General features: G+C 45.8%; 1 protein-coding gene across 3 annotated transcripts; it reads right to left on the bottom strand.

The window, feature by feature from the left end:
- Positions 1–1,217: 1,217 nt before the first annotated feature.
- On the bottom strand, positions 1,218–11,621 carry RSAD1 (radical S-adenosyl methionine domain containing 1). Of its 3 annotated transcripts, none has more exons than XM_079967454.1 (9): positions 11,362–11,621; positions 9,497–9,630; positions 8,881–9,085; positions 7,864–8,229; positions 6,735–6,798; positions 6,365–6,512; positions 5,373–5,427; positions 2,668–2,771; positions 1,218–2,557 (listed from the first exon to the last, which is right to left on the bottom strand). In XM_079967454.1, exons 1-9 carry the CDS (start codon positions 11,512–11,514, stop codon positions 2,443–2,445), a joined length of 1,344 nt encoding a protein of 447 aa, XP_079823580.1. In that variant the 5' UTR covers positions 11,515–11,621; the 3' UTR covers positions 1,218–2,442. The 3 variants fall into 3 exon arrangements, with proteins under 3 accessions (XP_079823580.1, XP_079823581.1, XP_079823582.1); XM_079967455.1 differs by lacking the exon at positions 11,362–11,621 and adding an exon at positions 10,970–11,212; XM_079967456.1 differs by lacking the exon at positions 11,362–11,621 and adding an exon at positions 9,970–10,091.
- Positions 11,622–13,738: the final 2,117 nt, after the last annotated feature.

The following is a 13,738-nucleotide window of genomic DNA, read 5'->3' on the forward strand; positions in this document are numbered from 1 at the left end:
AGGAGGAGAATGGCAAATATTAAATATTAGTCATAGTAAATCTATTAAAAAGTTACCGTATGTGCACACTAGTGTAGATGGCAATCCAGCGTAAAAAGAAGCTGCAATTAAAGCTGTAATTATTCCACTTTAAGTTTAATTCCTGCCCTAATAGTTTACTCTTGCCTCCCAGAGTGATTGTAATAAGCTTTAATTGCTTTACTGATTTTAATCAGCCCTTAGATGTGAGTGTGTTTGTCTCTCTCCCTGCATTTGGAAAGAAGAGGCAGTTTTTCATGAGAGAGATTATACACACACACAAACCCCTGATTTGGAAATGACCTAGCAGCCCATTTACCTCCATGCAATTGTACCAAGTTGCAAAACTCACAAACTTTTTGCATGTTTAGTGAAGCTGTGTTTGGTGTAGTTACCCCACTTACAAGTCTGTTTTATTTAGGATCTAAATCTCACCCTGCAACAAATTTCCTGTGTGGCTTACAAGAAATTATTTTTAAAGCCTGTCCTGCGGCAAGAAAACCAACAGCACAGGAGATTGCTAGGCTTGTTCCCTTAAAATGCAGCATTAAAGTAGTTTCACCTCAGGAATATTATTCAATTTTGGCAAAAAAAAAAACCCCCACACACTAAGTAAGAACTTTTCACCAGGTTGGTGAGATGAACTTTAAGCTGCATAATGTTGCTTTGATTCCAGGTCTTTCCATGCTACTGCCATATTATTTTACATATCTTAAATTATTTTTACAGTTAAGGTGCAAAAGCTCCAGGCATAATATTTAAAAAGAGCCTGTTAGTCTCTGGAACTGAATTTTATTGATGTTTTAAAAGTTAGGTTGTTTGTGTGCTTTTAAGAATAAAATTAAACAGTATAAGAGAGCTTGATATGGTCTTCAGCTGTTGGGTGAGCCCAAAACAACTTATGTGCACATCAGCAAATCAGATACTGGCTCAGCAATTAGTCTTGTACTTCCAGCATGCTTCAGGTCAGCTGTCCTTTTTAATTTATTTTTCCAAACTGTCCTGTTCATGTGTTCACCCTTCCCTTCATTGCCTTCAAAAAAACAGTGCAGTATTGCTCCAGGGAATGAGCACAAGGAAGTTTCCTGGTGACATCATAGGAGGCCAGCCAATCAGCACAGTGTGCATCAAGTTAGCTGACACACCTTTGCACACCCCACCTTCCCAGTGGATGAACCTGAGCAGAAAAGACATGTCACGTTTCTGTTTACTTTTTTATTATTATTTTCACCGGTCTCTGTGTTACTGTGTTAGCCAGTAAATGCAAAATGGAGCACGTTTCCTGCTGTCCAGAGTCCATGCATGGCAGTTTGTATATAATGTGTGTAAAACCTAACTGAACTCTTTAATTTATTTCATTTGTCAAATAAATTAGCTGGAGTCATTTGAATTCCACCACGGTTCTCAAAATGTGCGACTGTAATCTTCACACACAACCAAAATTATATCTAGTAAGTAACTTGAAGCTCATCTAGCCAACCTCCTGCAGCAACATACTTTCTGAATTTAAATCACCCCTGAAATATAGTCATCCTACCACTGAAGTATAAGTTTGCACTGTGCTTTTAGCCATGGTTTAATAGACAATGGCAGCTAGACTGGTGCCTGGGAGCGGCCACTGAGACCTACACTGGCTCCCAGTACGTTTCCGAGCACAATTCAAAGTGTTGGTGCTGACCTTTAAAGCCCTAAACGGCCTTGGTCCAGTATACCTAAAGGAGCGTCTCCACCTCCATCGTTTTGCCCAGACACTGAGGTCCAGCGCCGAGGGCCTTCTGGCGGTTCCCTCGCTGCAAGATGCCAAGTTACAGGGAACCAGGCAGAGGGCCTTCTCGGTAGTGGCACCCACCCTGTGGAACGCCCTCCCATCAGATGTCAAAGAGAAAAATAACTACCAAACTTTTAGAAGACATCCAAAGGCAGCTCTGTTTAGGGAAGCTTTCAATGTTTAATAGGTTATTGTATTTTAGTCTTTTGTTGGAAGCCGCCCAGAGTGGCTGGGGAAACCCAGCCAGATGGGTGGGGTATTAATAATAATAATAATAATAATAATAATAATAATATGTAGAAAGTTACTCGTTCAGCCTGTTGGACCAGTGATTAGTGACGCCATCAGGGCATGTCACCTGAGGATGTGGGCCCTACCCTGTACGGATCAATGCCCTGCATTCCATTTTGTTGCCTTGTTTTACCCTCCTTGCTACTAACATCATGAGAATGCTGTGGTTCCATAACGTGTATTTCATCTGCAAGGCTCATGGTCATTATCCCAGCTTTAGTAGGTGGAGAAAATGAGATCAAGATGGCTAAATTACTATCCCCAGATGGTAGTGTGAGTCAGTGCACAAGGTTGGAACATTCCTAATCCCTAGTGTCCTGCCCTACCTGCGATCCTTTACTTCTTAAGGAACCTAAGTAGGGACTTCAGGTTTGATTGAACGTTTTTTCTCTTTCCACCCAGGCTTTCTGGAACTGGTTGAGAAGTGTCAGCAGCAGAGAATCCAACACAGCCAGGCCTCTCCAAGAACACCTAAGTCCCCTGCAAAAAAAAACCAATCCCCACCGACAAGGACATGGATTAATCTTCCACAGCAGACAACAGCATCTTTCTTCACAGAGAAACATGATGAACCCGTAGGGGCCCCTTACTTGTCGTCTAGAAGCAGCAGACCGCCCTCCTCCAGCTCTTTCACTTCCTCCGATTCTCCAAATGCATCCCACAGGCTGAGGTCAGGGGCAAATTGCTGCCAGTGCTGTAGAGAAGAAATGCTGCTAGGATGGGTGTTGCTTTGCAGTTGATGTCCTATCAGAACACTAATGAGTGGGAGGTGGGGGGGAATGCGACTTCCAAATGTCAATTATAAAGTCCTCGCAATGAATTCCTCAGCCTCTCATATACTTTTAAGACCATATGATGGGGCCCTGCTCTGGTTGCTCCCCTCCGCCACCAGAGTTTAAACTGGTGTTCCCAAGAAGTTAGACCTATTCTCTTGCGGCACATCCTCAAGGATGCTCTAGCTCCCTAGAAATTTTCAGGAAGTGCAGTAACTCCCCCCCCCCCCCAGCCTCCCATTCTGCTATCAAGTTTGCATATAACACTACACCAAACAAACCATGGCTTAGTGTGATTGTTCCTGGAGAGCGCTCCTCCCCCTGCTGCGCTGCTGTGAGCTAAGCCTTCCCTTGGCTAAGCATGTTGTCTTAACCTAGGCTTTGGGTTTGCCTGCTCCAGACAAATTACAAGCTATAAACCCAGAACACCCCATAGTTACAGCTCATGGCTTGACTGGAGCGACACAAACCTCAAGCCTGGGTTCAGATGACACCCTAAGCCAAGGCATGGCTTGGCTCACAGCAGTGCGACGGCAGCAGCAAGACGGAAGCAGCAGCAGCAAAATGACTCTGATTTCTCCATTTGCACTAAGCCATAGTTTGTATTATGTGCAACCCAGCTCTACATATTGCTTGAAGTATATAATTTATGAGTTTTATGAGTTGTTGTAAATTGGTTTTTTATGGTATTTATTTTCTGGCTACCTTTGGAGACTCCTAACACCAAAAGACAAGAAGCAATGTACATATGTAAAAAAAAATAAAATATATTTTTTCCTTTTTTCCCCTTCTGTCCTTGGCAACCAGCATTCAAGCTAGCATATCTTTCTGAAATCCTAGGTTGATCTTTGTAATGAAGGTCAGTAACTAAGCGGCCATGCCAGTTGCTAAAACAGAATCTAGATGCTAGTTTGGTGGCAAACCCATATTTGAATCCCAACACCCCTTTTATATTGTTGGCAACAAGCCATCGTTGGGAGTAATGCCTACTCGAGAGTAGAGGAGAAAAACGTGTATATTCTGCTAAGAATACCAGTGTTAAACTAATAGTAAATTTAAACACAACGTATAAGTGCGATAGTTTTAAAATAAACACAACGTTTAAGTACAGAAATAGTGTAGTTTCAAATATGAAATGATATAGTATAAAGGTACATAAAATACCAGTACACAACAATGGTTTTATACAAGTCTAGCGGTTTCTAGATTTCTACCGTAACCAAAATGTGCTAAGCAATTTGGCAAGCTTGAATCGGTTTGATTTTCAAAGCTTGACTTCACCGTTTTTGTCTTTGTTGGAAGGGTGAAGATTTAGGGCAGGAATGGGAAACATGACCCTCCCGATGTTGAACTTGGCTCCCATCATCTCGGACCACCAGCCATGTTGGCTGGGATTGATGGGAGTTGGAGTCCCAAGAACATCTGGAGAGCCCCATGGTCCCAGTTCCTGGTGTAGCTTACGGTACTACTCAACAAGATGCCTGACACAGCACTGCTGCCAAATTGAGAAGCTCTGTGTTGAGTTGTTTTCCCCCACCCTAGTAATGCTTTTGGTCAGATATAACCATGTTATTTTCCTTTTCTTTCCTGCTCCCGGTGTGCATAACTGGATGCTGCTGATAGATGCAAGGAAACAAATATAACTCTGAATAAAAGTTGGAGAGAGAGAAAGGTGAAGGGGGTTGCTTTAAAGTAAAGGCAAAGGACCCCTGACAGTTAAGTCCAGTCGCTAACAACTCTGGGGTTGCGGTGCTCATCTCGCTTTACTGGCCGAGGGAGCCGCCATTTGTCCGCATACAGTTTTTCCAGGTCATGTGGCAAGCATGACTAAGCCACTTCTGGCGAAACCAGAGCAGTGCACAGAAAAGCCGTTTACCTTCCCGCCGGAGTGGTACCTATTTATCTACTTGCACTTTGGCGTGCTTTCGAACTGCTAGGTTGGCAGGAACTGGGACCAAGCATCGGGAGCTAACCCCATTGTGGGGATTCAAACCACCAACCTTCCGATCGGCAAGCCCTAGGCTCAGTGGTTTAGACCACAGCGCCACCCACGTCCCTGGGGGTTGCTTTAGGCAACAGCTAATTCTCTCCTTGTTGGACCACTGAAAGCAACAATGTGTGTTTTAAGGAAAATAAACCGAGGGCGGGGAAAATCTGCAGTTCCTAAAACTGAGAACCTCATGGCCAGTGGAAATCCCACAAAGGTTATTTCCAGCTTTCATTCATTTAGCAGCCACAACCAGCAGGTTTTTCAAAGCTTTCTCCAAAAGGGGTAAAAATCCAATCTTTTAAAAGCAGATTCAAACCACTGGTGCTGGTCACGTATTTTGCTTCTTGGCCACTCATTTCTCTTTAATTCTTTTGATTCTACCTGCTGAGTACCTTGTGGAAAAGACAGAGAAAGTTCAGAAAAAGAGGAAGTAATAGGCCATTTCTGCCAAAAGCTCTGGAGTTAGGGCACTGAAAATTTCAGTCCCACCCAGTTAGCCGCAAGTGCAGTTGCTGGCACAATCCCACCTCACCTTGTGTGTAATTCCTATATCCATACGAAGCCCCAACATCAGAACCTCTTCCAGTCTGCAAAGGAGACAGTCACAGGGTAACATAACACAAGGACATAGAACTCTCTAGCAACCTAGGAATAGTCACCAGAAACCTGTACAGCTTTTTCTGCACACACCATTCCTAGCAACTGTAGCAGATTAGCTTAGACCAGGCATGGCCAAACTTGGCCCTCCAGCTGTTTTGGGACTACAGTTCCCATCATCCCTGACCATTGGTCCTGTTAGCTAGGGATGATGGGAGTTGTAGTCCCAAAACATCTAGAGGGCCAAGTTTGGCTATGCCTGGCCTAGAGAGAGGACACATGCTCTGAACCAACTTCACCTGCTATTTCAAGCATTATATATATTTTAAAACGTATTTGCTTAGATCAGTTTCCCAAACTTAGGTCTCCAGCTGTTGTTGGACTACTATTCTCATCATCCCCAGCTACCAGGACCAGTGGCCGGGGATGATGTGAACTGTAGTCCAAAAGCAGCTGGAGCCCCAAGTTTGGGAAACCCTGACCCAGTTGAGGGGTGGAGAGATGAGTATGCATAGAAGCCTCTGGATTCTCCACAGCTGAAATGTAGCCATCATATCAAAGATAAGAGTCACTGTGGCTCCATCCATTCCTTGCCTCTGGCCCACCCACCACTGCCACCCTAAAAGATTGACTTGAGGGAATGAGGCCCTTGAGCTGAAAATCCTCCCCTCCCCCTTCTTAGTTAGTGTTCAAAGCATTTCACATGGATTTTCTCAGAAATCCTAACAGCAATGTAATGTAGGTCTTAGTATTCCCCTATTGCAGATGGGGGCCTAAGCAGTCATGGCATGCCTATGGGCAACTACTGAGTTCGTGGTCAAGTCAAAACTTGAATCCAAGGTGTTCCCGCTGCATTACCATGGTTTGAAGGAATTCTACTCAAGTACATGGGGATAAAACTGCCTCCTCGCCTCCCTTTCTGCTTACATATCCAGTTTGCTGAGTTCAGTCCGCTTCCGGGTCCCGTGCCCAACGGCCAACACCTCCTTCATCCATACATCTGGCTCCAAAGTCTGTATCCTGGCCTCCCGATGGACCTTGCCATCTCCCCATGGCACAAATCTCCCATGGGCTCCTAGGAAAGAGGCAGCCAGGGCTGTGACTTAATTCTTTGTCTCTAGAGGGTATGGGAAGCAAATGTGCATAACTGCCCAGCCATCAGATGGCTGGGGCCATCATTCCCCAACAACTCGTGTCTAACATGAAGCACAGCTAAAATGGTGCCATCTGAAAAGCACTTTGGAGAGCCCAGATTGGGAAGCGGCTGGCCCCTCTCTTCTCCCCAAGCAATGCTCACCTGGTCCAATCCCGATATATTGGCTCCCTTGCCAATAGGACAGGTTGTGGGCACTAAGTGCCCCCTGCAGGGGAAAAAGAAACAGAACAGCATAACCACTAAGGAATAGGTAGTCCAGTGTTACACCATGCTGGGCACCCTTTAGCGACTGACTCCTGAGGACGCTCAGCAACTCAGTGGATCCAGCATTCAAGTTTTGTGAGAAAGCGGAAAGCTCAGATTTAAAGCTCTCTCTTGGGATGGGAACTAAGCCTTCTGACTATCGGTCTCAGCCTGTGCCTACTGCCTTCCATAACATGCTCTGTCTGTTCTTTGCTAAGAAGGCATCCTCAGAGCATGTTTGCTTCACTTCTGTAGCTGAATGATATTCTTCTCTTTCTTTCCTACACATACACAAGCAAGCAAGCAAGCTTATTTCATTATCTGAAATTATTTTGTCTATTCCCTTCTGCTTAGGCCAGAGGAACCCCGCCACCAATCCATCTGAAGACTGGATGAGACCCATGGGTGCTTCTCTGCATATCCCCTCGGTTTGGGGGGATTGTTTTGTGGTTTTTTTGGAGTGGTTGCAACTGAAGAGGGAAGGGTTAACCATATCCAGCAACCCCCACACTGAAAAAAGTTCTTCTTGCTTGTCAGGCTTGAAAACTCTCTCTCTCTCTCTCTCTCTCTCTCTCTGTGTGTGTGTGCGCCAGCACAGAGGGAGAAGGTTAACCTTTCCCTTAGCAGCTATGACCACCAACCCCAGTTACCCTCCACCTGTGGCAATTGTGTTGAAAAAAGTCTCCCAATGACTCCAATGGGAAGCTGTTTTCAAGCTTAGCTGTTGTATATGTGTGTGTGAGAGTGAGATCTTTGTGGAGACTGCAACTCCAATGCTTTTTCAAGCCTAATTATTTGGAGGTGTGGTCAGAGTGTGTGTGTTGGGGCGGGGAGAAAACAAACATGAATGGGTATTGGTATGGTCTGTATTATACATGAGAATGGACGGAAGTGGGTGACATTGGTGTGTATGAATTGGTGTGTGGGAAAGATTCACAATGTTTGGATGCTGCCCTTGGGCTGAGTAAGGTCCCCACTCCTGATTTAAGCTATATAGCAGAGGTTCTAGGCAAAGTAACAGACTTACATTCCTAGCGAAATTGGAGACCTCGTACTGATGGAAACCTGAATTTTGCAAAACATGCCGGGAGCACTCGTACATCTCTGATACTACATCCGGATCAGGCATGGGCAGGGAGCCCTGGTGGACTTGCTTGAAAAGCGAAGTTCCCCTCTCCAGTGTAAGCTGGTAGAGAGAGATGTGGTCATCACACACAGTGAGCATTTCCTCCAGACCCTGGATCCACGATGCATTGGTCTGACCCGGGAGTCCAAATATGAGGTCAATGGAAGTACGGCCTGCAAAGAGTTTCTTGGCTTCTTCTAAAGTTCGTAGAGCGTCACAAGATGTGTGGTTCCTTCCAAGGAGTTTCAGTTCAGTATTATTAAGTGACTGTTGATGAGGACGGGAAAACATGAGTATATTTGCCTCATTTATCAGGAGAAGAAGAAGTGCAAGTGTTGGGAAAGAGATATGAGTAAGGCAAAAGTGAAAACACTATTAGAGCATGAAGATTTTTGAATGTCAGGTGCAAGCAAGAACCAATGGGAGCAAAATGTGAAGAGTCTGGTGGCCAAAAAAACAGTTTGTGCAAGAGATTTCCCATTTCCTCCCTCTCCCCTTTGAAATACATTGGGGGGGGGGGTTGTGTTTTAACTCCTTCCCTGACTGAAATCTCACACTGATCCCCAGCTTGTTGTTTGCTTTCTCCCTTGCCAAATTTAACTCTTACTTTTAAAATTGTGGATGCAGAAAAATAGTAACAGGAAAGGAATTTCTCACAGGTCAGATTGGTGGTTATCCTGGACTATTCTGAGATATTTATTCCATAAGTAACTGTTTGCTGTTTCTGGCATACTATGGGCAGGAAAGGGGAGGAAGAGAGATGCTGATAAATAGAGTGGCAAGCTCAACCATTTTTGACAAATGCAAGCTGCCAAACATTTCCATAAATGCTTTTTAGAAACTTCTCCCAAAAGGAATATTGTAACTGGATCAGCACAGATTAATACAGCCCTGAAAGCAATGGACCCGTCACCTCACCTGGACACCAATGGAGAGGCGATTGACACCAGCTTTCTGGAACTCAGCCAGGCATGAGGCATCTGCTGAAGTGGGATTGGCTTCCAGTGTAACCTCAGTGCCTTCTGCTAAATGGGCACACTGGGAGACAGTGTCCAGGACAGCAGCAATGGTGAGCGGGTTGGCCAGGCTTGGCGTCCCTCCACCAAAGAACACTGATGTGATTCTGCAAAACCAAGGAGAGGGTGAAAGGGACATATCTGAGGAACCCACAGTGTTGAGCAATATACGTCTCAGCCATACATCTCATTGCCTTTTTTTTGTCTACTGCTTTTCAATAAAATAAACAAATCTTCCTATAGCAGTTTACAAGCCACTTAACAAATATACAACATAATGTTCCCACTGATCAGAAAGACTTCAAACCTCTGTAGGATTTCACAAAAGCCACTGTCCTCTAATGGTAAAGAGCATCTGTACTGAATATATTGGGCTTATTCCAAATCACTAAAATCCCCAACGCAAGAGCAGCTGCTGGCTTTGTTGTAAAACTCATCTCTTTCCCTTTCCTTCCAAAGTTCCCTGACTGTAAATCCTGACTGTTCAAAACCTCCCCCTCATCTTCCACTATACTAACCTCTTGACTTGGCTGAGTTGGATCAGGGTCTGGGCCTCCTGAACAAGACAGTTCCTCATTTTCTGCTCATCAAGATTTCGGGGAATGTACTTGTTGAAGTTGCAGTAGCTGCAGCGTTTCTCACAGTAGGGCCACTAAGAGACAAAGAAAACAATAGAATTCTTATTTGTTAAGACCTAACACACTTTCTGGTACCTTCACCCTGCTGTGTCCTGCTATCGTCAACATCTTGCCAGACCAAAGCCTGTAACACTTCTATCTACCAAGAGGGGCAATCAATAAAATGGCTTGGAATGCAAAATATTTAACTCTGCACTCATTCTACCCCAAAGGCACACAGTGACCACCAGCATGTTTTATAAACATGGTAGATTCAGAATACAAATATACTTATTGCACTATAGACTTAGTCCTACTCAACAGTTTAATCTCAGCCAATAAATGCCAGCCCAAGTAAAAAAACAACCACAAACCCGTTTTATTTCATAAAGATGCTCTATCTCTAGCTTTGGCTAAACTTCAAAGGCTTTCCAGTCATCGTGACCATCATGTCTTTCAGTCCGTATATTTTTGGGCAGGTGAAATGTTTAAGAGAGGACTCTACAAAGGAGTTATGTGGGAAATTTAACCTGAGGGTAAGCAGCATTGCATTCAATAGGACTTCCTTCTGTGGAGATATGGTTAGTATTGCATTATGAATTATGCTTGGGAAGAGGATGATTGCTGGAGGAAGTGTAGCACAAGGCAACCTAGCCTTCTACACTTGCTATGGCAACGCCCCAGCATGAACTTGTTCTGAAATAAAATCAGTTGTGGTTCCAAACACAAATATGGAATTACGTGGGGAAGAGCAAGAGAAGAATGGTATTTTAATACCAATTCACAGAAAGTCAGCACAGGTGGTTTTCCAGGACTCTTTCCTGAAGAGGGCCTCCAAAAATAACCCAATTACTCATGGGGATGTGCTACATATATTCTTCCTGATGCATTGGGTAGGTTTTTGTTGTTTTTAACATGTAGGAGCATTCATATAACCCCCCCCCCTCAGTTGAAAATCAAACCATACTGCTCAGGAAGCAACAACCTGTCGTGTTAATGATGTGTAGTTTGTCTCTTAAGTAGACAGAAAAAGGACAAAGGCAGACATGGAAGAGTGAAGGCAAGGAAAGACTGTCAACTATGAGAGAGGTGTGCTTAGTCTGGGGTAAAATGCCATGTTGCTACGTATTTCTGTTTCAGAGGAAGTCTATTGGGCTTTTGGCTGAGCAGAATCCATTATACACTTCTTAGAAACTAGATGAGGTAGATAAATCTCTATGTATCTGATCTGTCCGTAGTATTTTCCTCCTCAGTTATGGTGCAACTCTCGTTGAGTCATAACCATCTGTGTTGTGATTGGAAAACACATGCAAGTCCTCAGTAAGGGGGAGGGGGCTTTTGTTGGGGGGGGGAGAATGTAAGACACATTATCACCATCATGCGCATGCGCAGAGTGAGAACCGCTCCGTCGAGGAAGCGTACTGTACTTTCACCAGTTCAGACCCCACGCAAGCGCACGGGAGGTGAGGGAAAGAGGCCTGCAAAGGAAACAGGGCAAACCCTCCTTCCGGACTCAGAGAACGCCTAAGGAACGGCACATGCGCACTTTACTAAAAGGGGTGTGTGGAAGGTATCCCCAGCAGTCGATTTGGCGGGAGTTACTCAGCGCCTCAGGAAAAGGAGGAGGAGCTTTACTTCGCGGTACGCATGCGCAAAATTCCGTTTTACAACGCTCGCGGGGAAGCCGGCGTGCGCAAGCGCATAAAATGTTTTTTTTCCTCCCTCTCGCGCGCGGTGGGTCGCGTTCCGCTTCTCGCCGGACTCACGTGGACGTAGAGCGCGGCGGTCGCCGCCGCTTCCGGAGCGGGAGGCCGAGGGCGGAGCTGCGCGGCGGAGGCGCCTCCGAAGAGCCTCTCTGGCGGCCGGACTGCCCTTAGGCCAGCCGGGAGCGCAGCCCTGAGCTTGCCAAGGGCGCCCATGCCGCTCCGCGCTGCTCTTCCGCCACCTGACTTGCGGAGGCGACGAGAATCCGCCCCTAGCGACGAGGAGGGCGGGGGGCGAGAGAGGCTGGGCTCCGCTGGAGCTTCTCTGGCCCACGTTGCTTTGCACAGTAATAAATAAATAAATAATGCGGTTTTTTATAATAAAAAAACCCCGGCCCCTTCTCTGCAAGGATCTAGCATGAGAACTCGCAGAATGGCGGTTAACGGAAGTGCAGCTCACTAAGCATGTGCAGAGTGCGCTTTATAGTTTTCAGCACTCATCGAGCGGTAACCCCGAGATGAGTTGGTTGGCGTGTCAGCGCTAGACCTGGGGACAACCGTTATTACTATTTCTTAGCCTGACCCGCCTCAAAGGGGGGTTGGGAGAATCTAAATTTGCGGGAGAGGAAGAGGAAGTGGGGGGCGGTAGGGACTACATAGGCTGCGCAAAACTGCTTGGAAGATGAGTGGAATTCTATAGATCGATGCATATGCAGGTGTGTGTGTTATCTCATATAAATCTGGAGCAGGGTTTTCAGTACAAATATAGACCCTCAACGCTTTTATGAAACTTCTGGTTTGGCTTTTTGGAAATGGAGAGCCCCTGAACTGGTTGCTGAAGTGTCTGATAGCGACAGGCGGTGGGTATCATGGAAACAAGCAAAGCACGTGGCTTTCCCCAAAGAATCCCAGGAAATGTACTGCTTACAGACATTCAGCACCCTTAAGAAACTAGTCCCCAGGGTTCTTTGCGGGATGTCAACATGCTTTCAATGTATGTTGTATACACAGCCATGGACAATTTTCTCCATTGCCTTGGCACTTCACCCTCCCCCCCCCCCCTTTCCCCTCATTAACCTGTGAAACAGGACACACCTAGGAAAAACAGAATAAAACAGAATAAAAACCTAATAACAAGACCTTTGAAATGCCCTAGGGCATGGAGTTATTTACTCCGGGCACTTTTTAATTTTAGTTGAATCAATATGTAGGTTATGTTATATCAGGCATGTCCAAAGTCTGTTTCGGGGGACTAAAAAAAACGTCAACAACTTTGGTTGGCCCCCACGGCCCTTCACTTCATCAAGTCTGGCCCTCTTTGAAAAAAGTTTGGGACACCTCTGTGTTATATAAAGCACATGAAGTACCTTAAATTGGTGGGTCAACGTCTGTGGTATAATGCGTAAGCCTTTGAAATGACTACAGTTCCAGCAGCTAGACAGCAGATGGCACACCTATGCTTTCTGGAGGTAGTGGGGTCACTTGGTAGCTAATACACTCCTTAAGAGTACAACCCAACGATATCGGATGCCTCTTAGTATTTCAGAAGACTCCCAACCATGGCAACAAAAGATCAAGCAAATGAGAGGCTAGTTAGCGTCACACACAAATACACAAACTGCCTGGCTTCTGGTCTTACTCAAATCTTATTTTAATACAGTGGTGCCTCACAAGACGAAAAGAATCCGTTCCGCGAGTCTTTTCGTCTAGCGGTTTTTTCGTCTTGCGAAGCAAGCCCATTAGCGGATTAGCGCTATTAACATCTTAGTGGCTTTTAGCGGATAAGCGGCTTAGCAGCTTAGAAAAGGGGGGGGGGGAGTCGGAAAAACTCGCAAGACATTTTCGTCTTGCGAAGCAAGCCCATAGGGAAATTCGTCTTGCGAAGCACCTCCAAAACGGAAAACCCTTTCATCTAGCGGGTTTTTCGTCTTGTGAGGCATTCATCTTGCGGGGCACCACTGTACTGTACTTTAAAGTCCCAATTACAATTGAGGAAGAGCATTCAGGTTTGTGTACCTTACAGAGAGAGACAGAGATGTGCATGTTTTCTCTAATACCTTTGTTTCACTTTGGGTGCTGAAGGCATCATGCTTTTCCTGGGAGAAAGGTGGAGTGGGGGCTGTGGCGCCTGATCCAAGGTAAAAAGGAAACAGAGCAGAAGAGGGAAAGGAAAAGTGAGGTTGGATAATTTGAGATGGGTGCAGCGGCATAGCTAGATGCTTGGGTGCTTGGTGTGGCGTGTGCATCCTGCAACTGGGGGTGGGGTGTGCTGCATGGAGCCTCTCCGCTGCCTCCCCCTCAGCTGTAGGGTGGTTGAGGGAGAGGTGGTGGGCAGACGCAAGTCCCACGCTGCTGCTTCAGGCAGCGCGGAGCCTGTAGGCCTGTAAGCCACCATGTCACTCCCGAGAGAGACGCGTGGCTTGGGCACACTGCAGGCCCC

This window comes from Podarcis cretensis (genome assembly GCF_951804945.1).
Source record: "Podarcis cretensis genome assembly, chromosome: 2".
Lineage (NCBI taxonomy): Eukaryota > Metazoa > Chordata > Lepidosauria > Squamata > Lacertidae > Podarcis > Podarcis cretensis.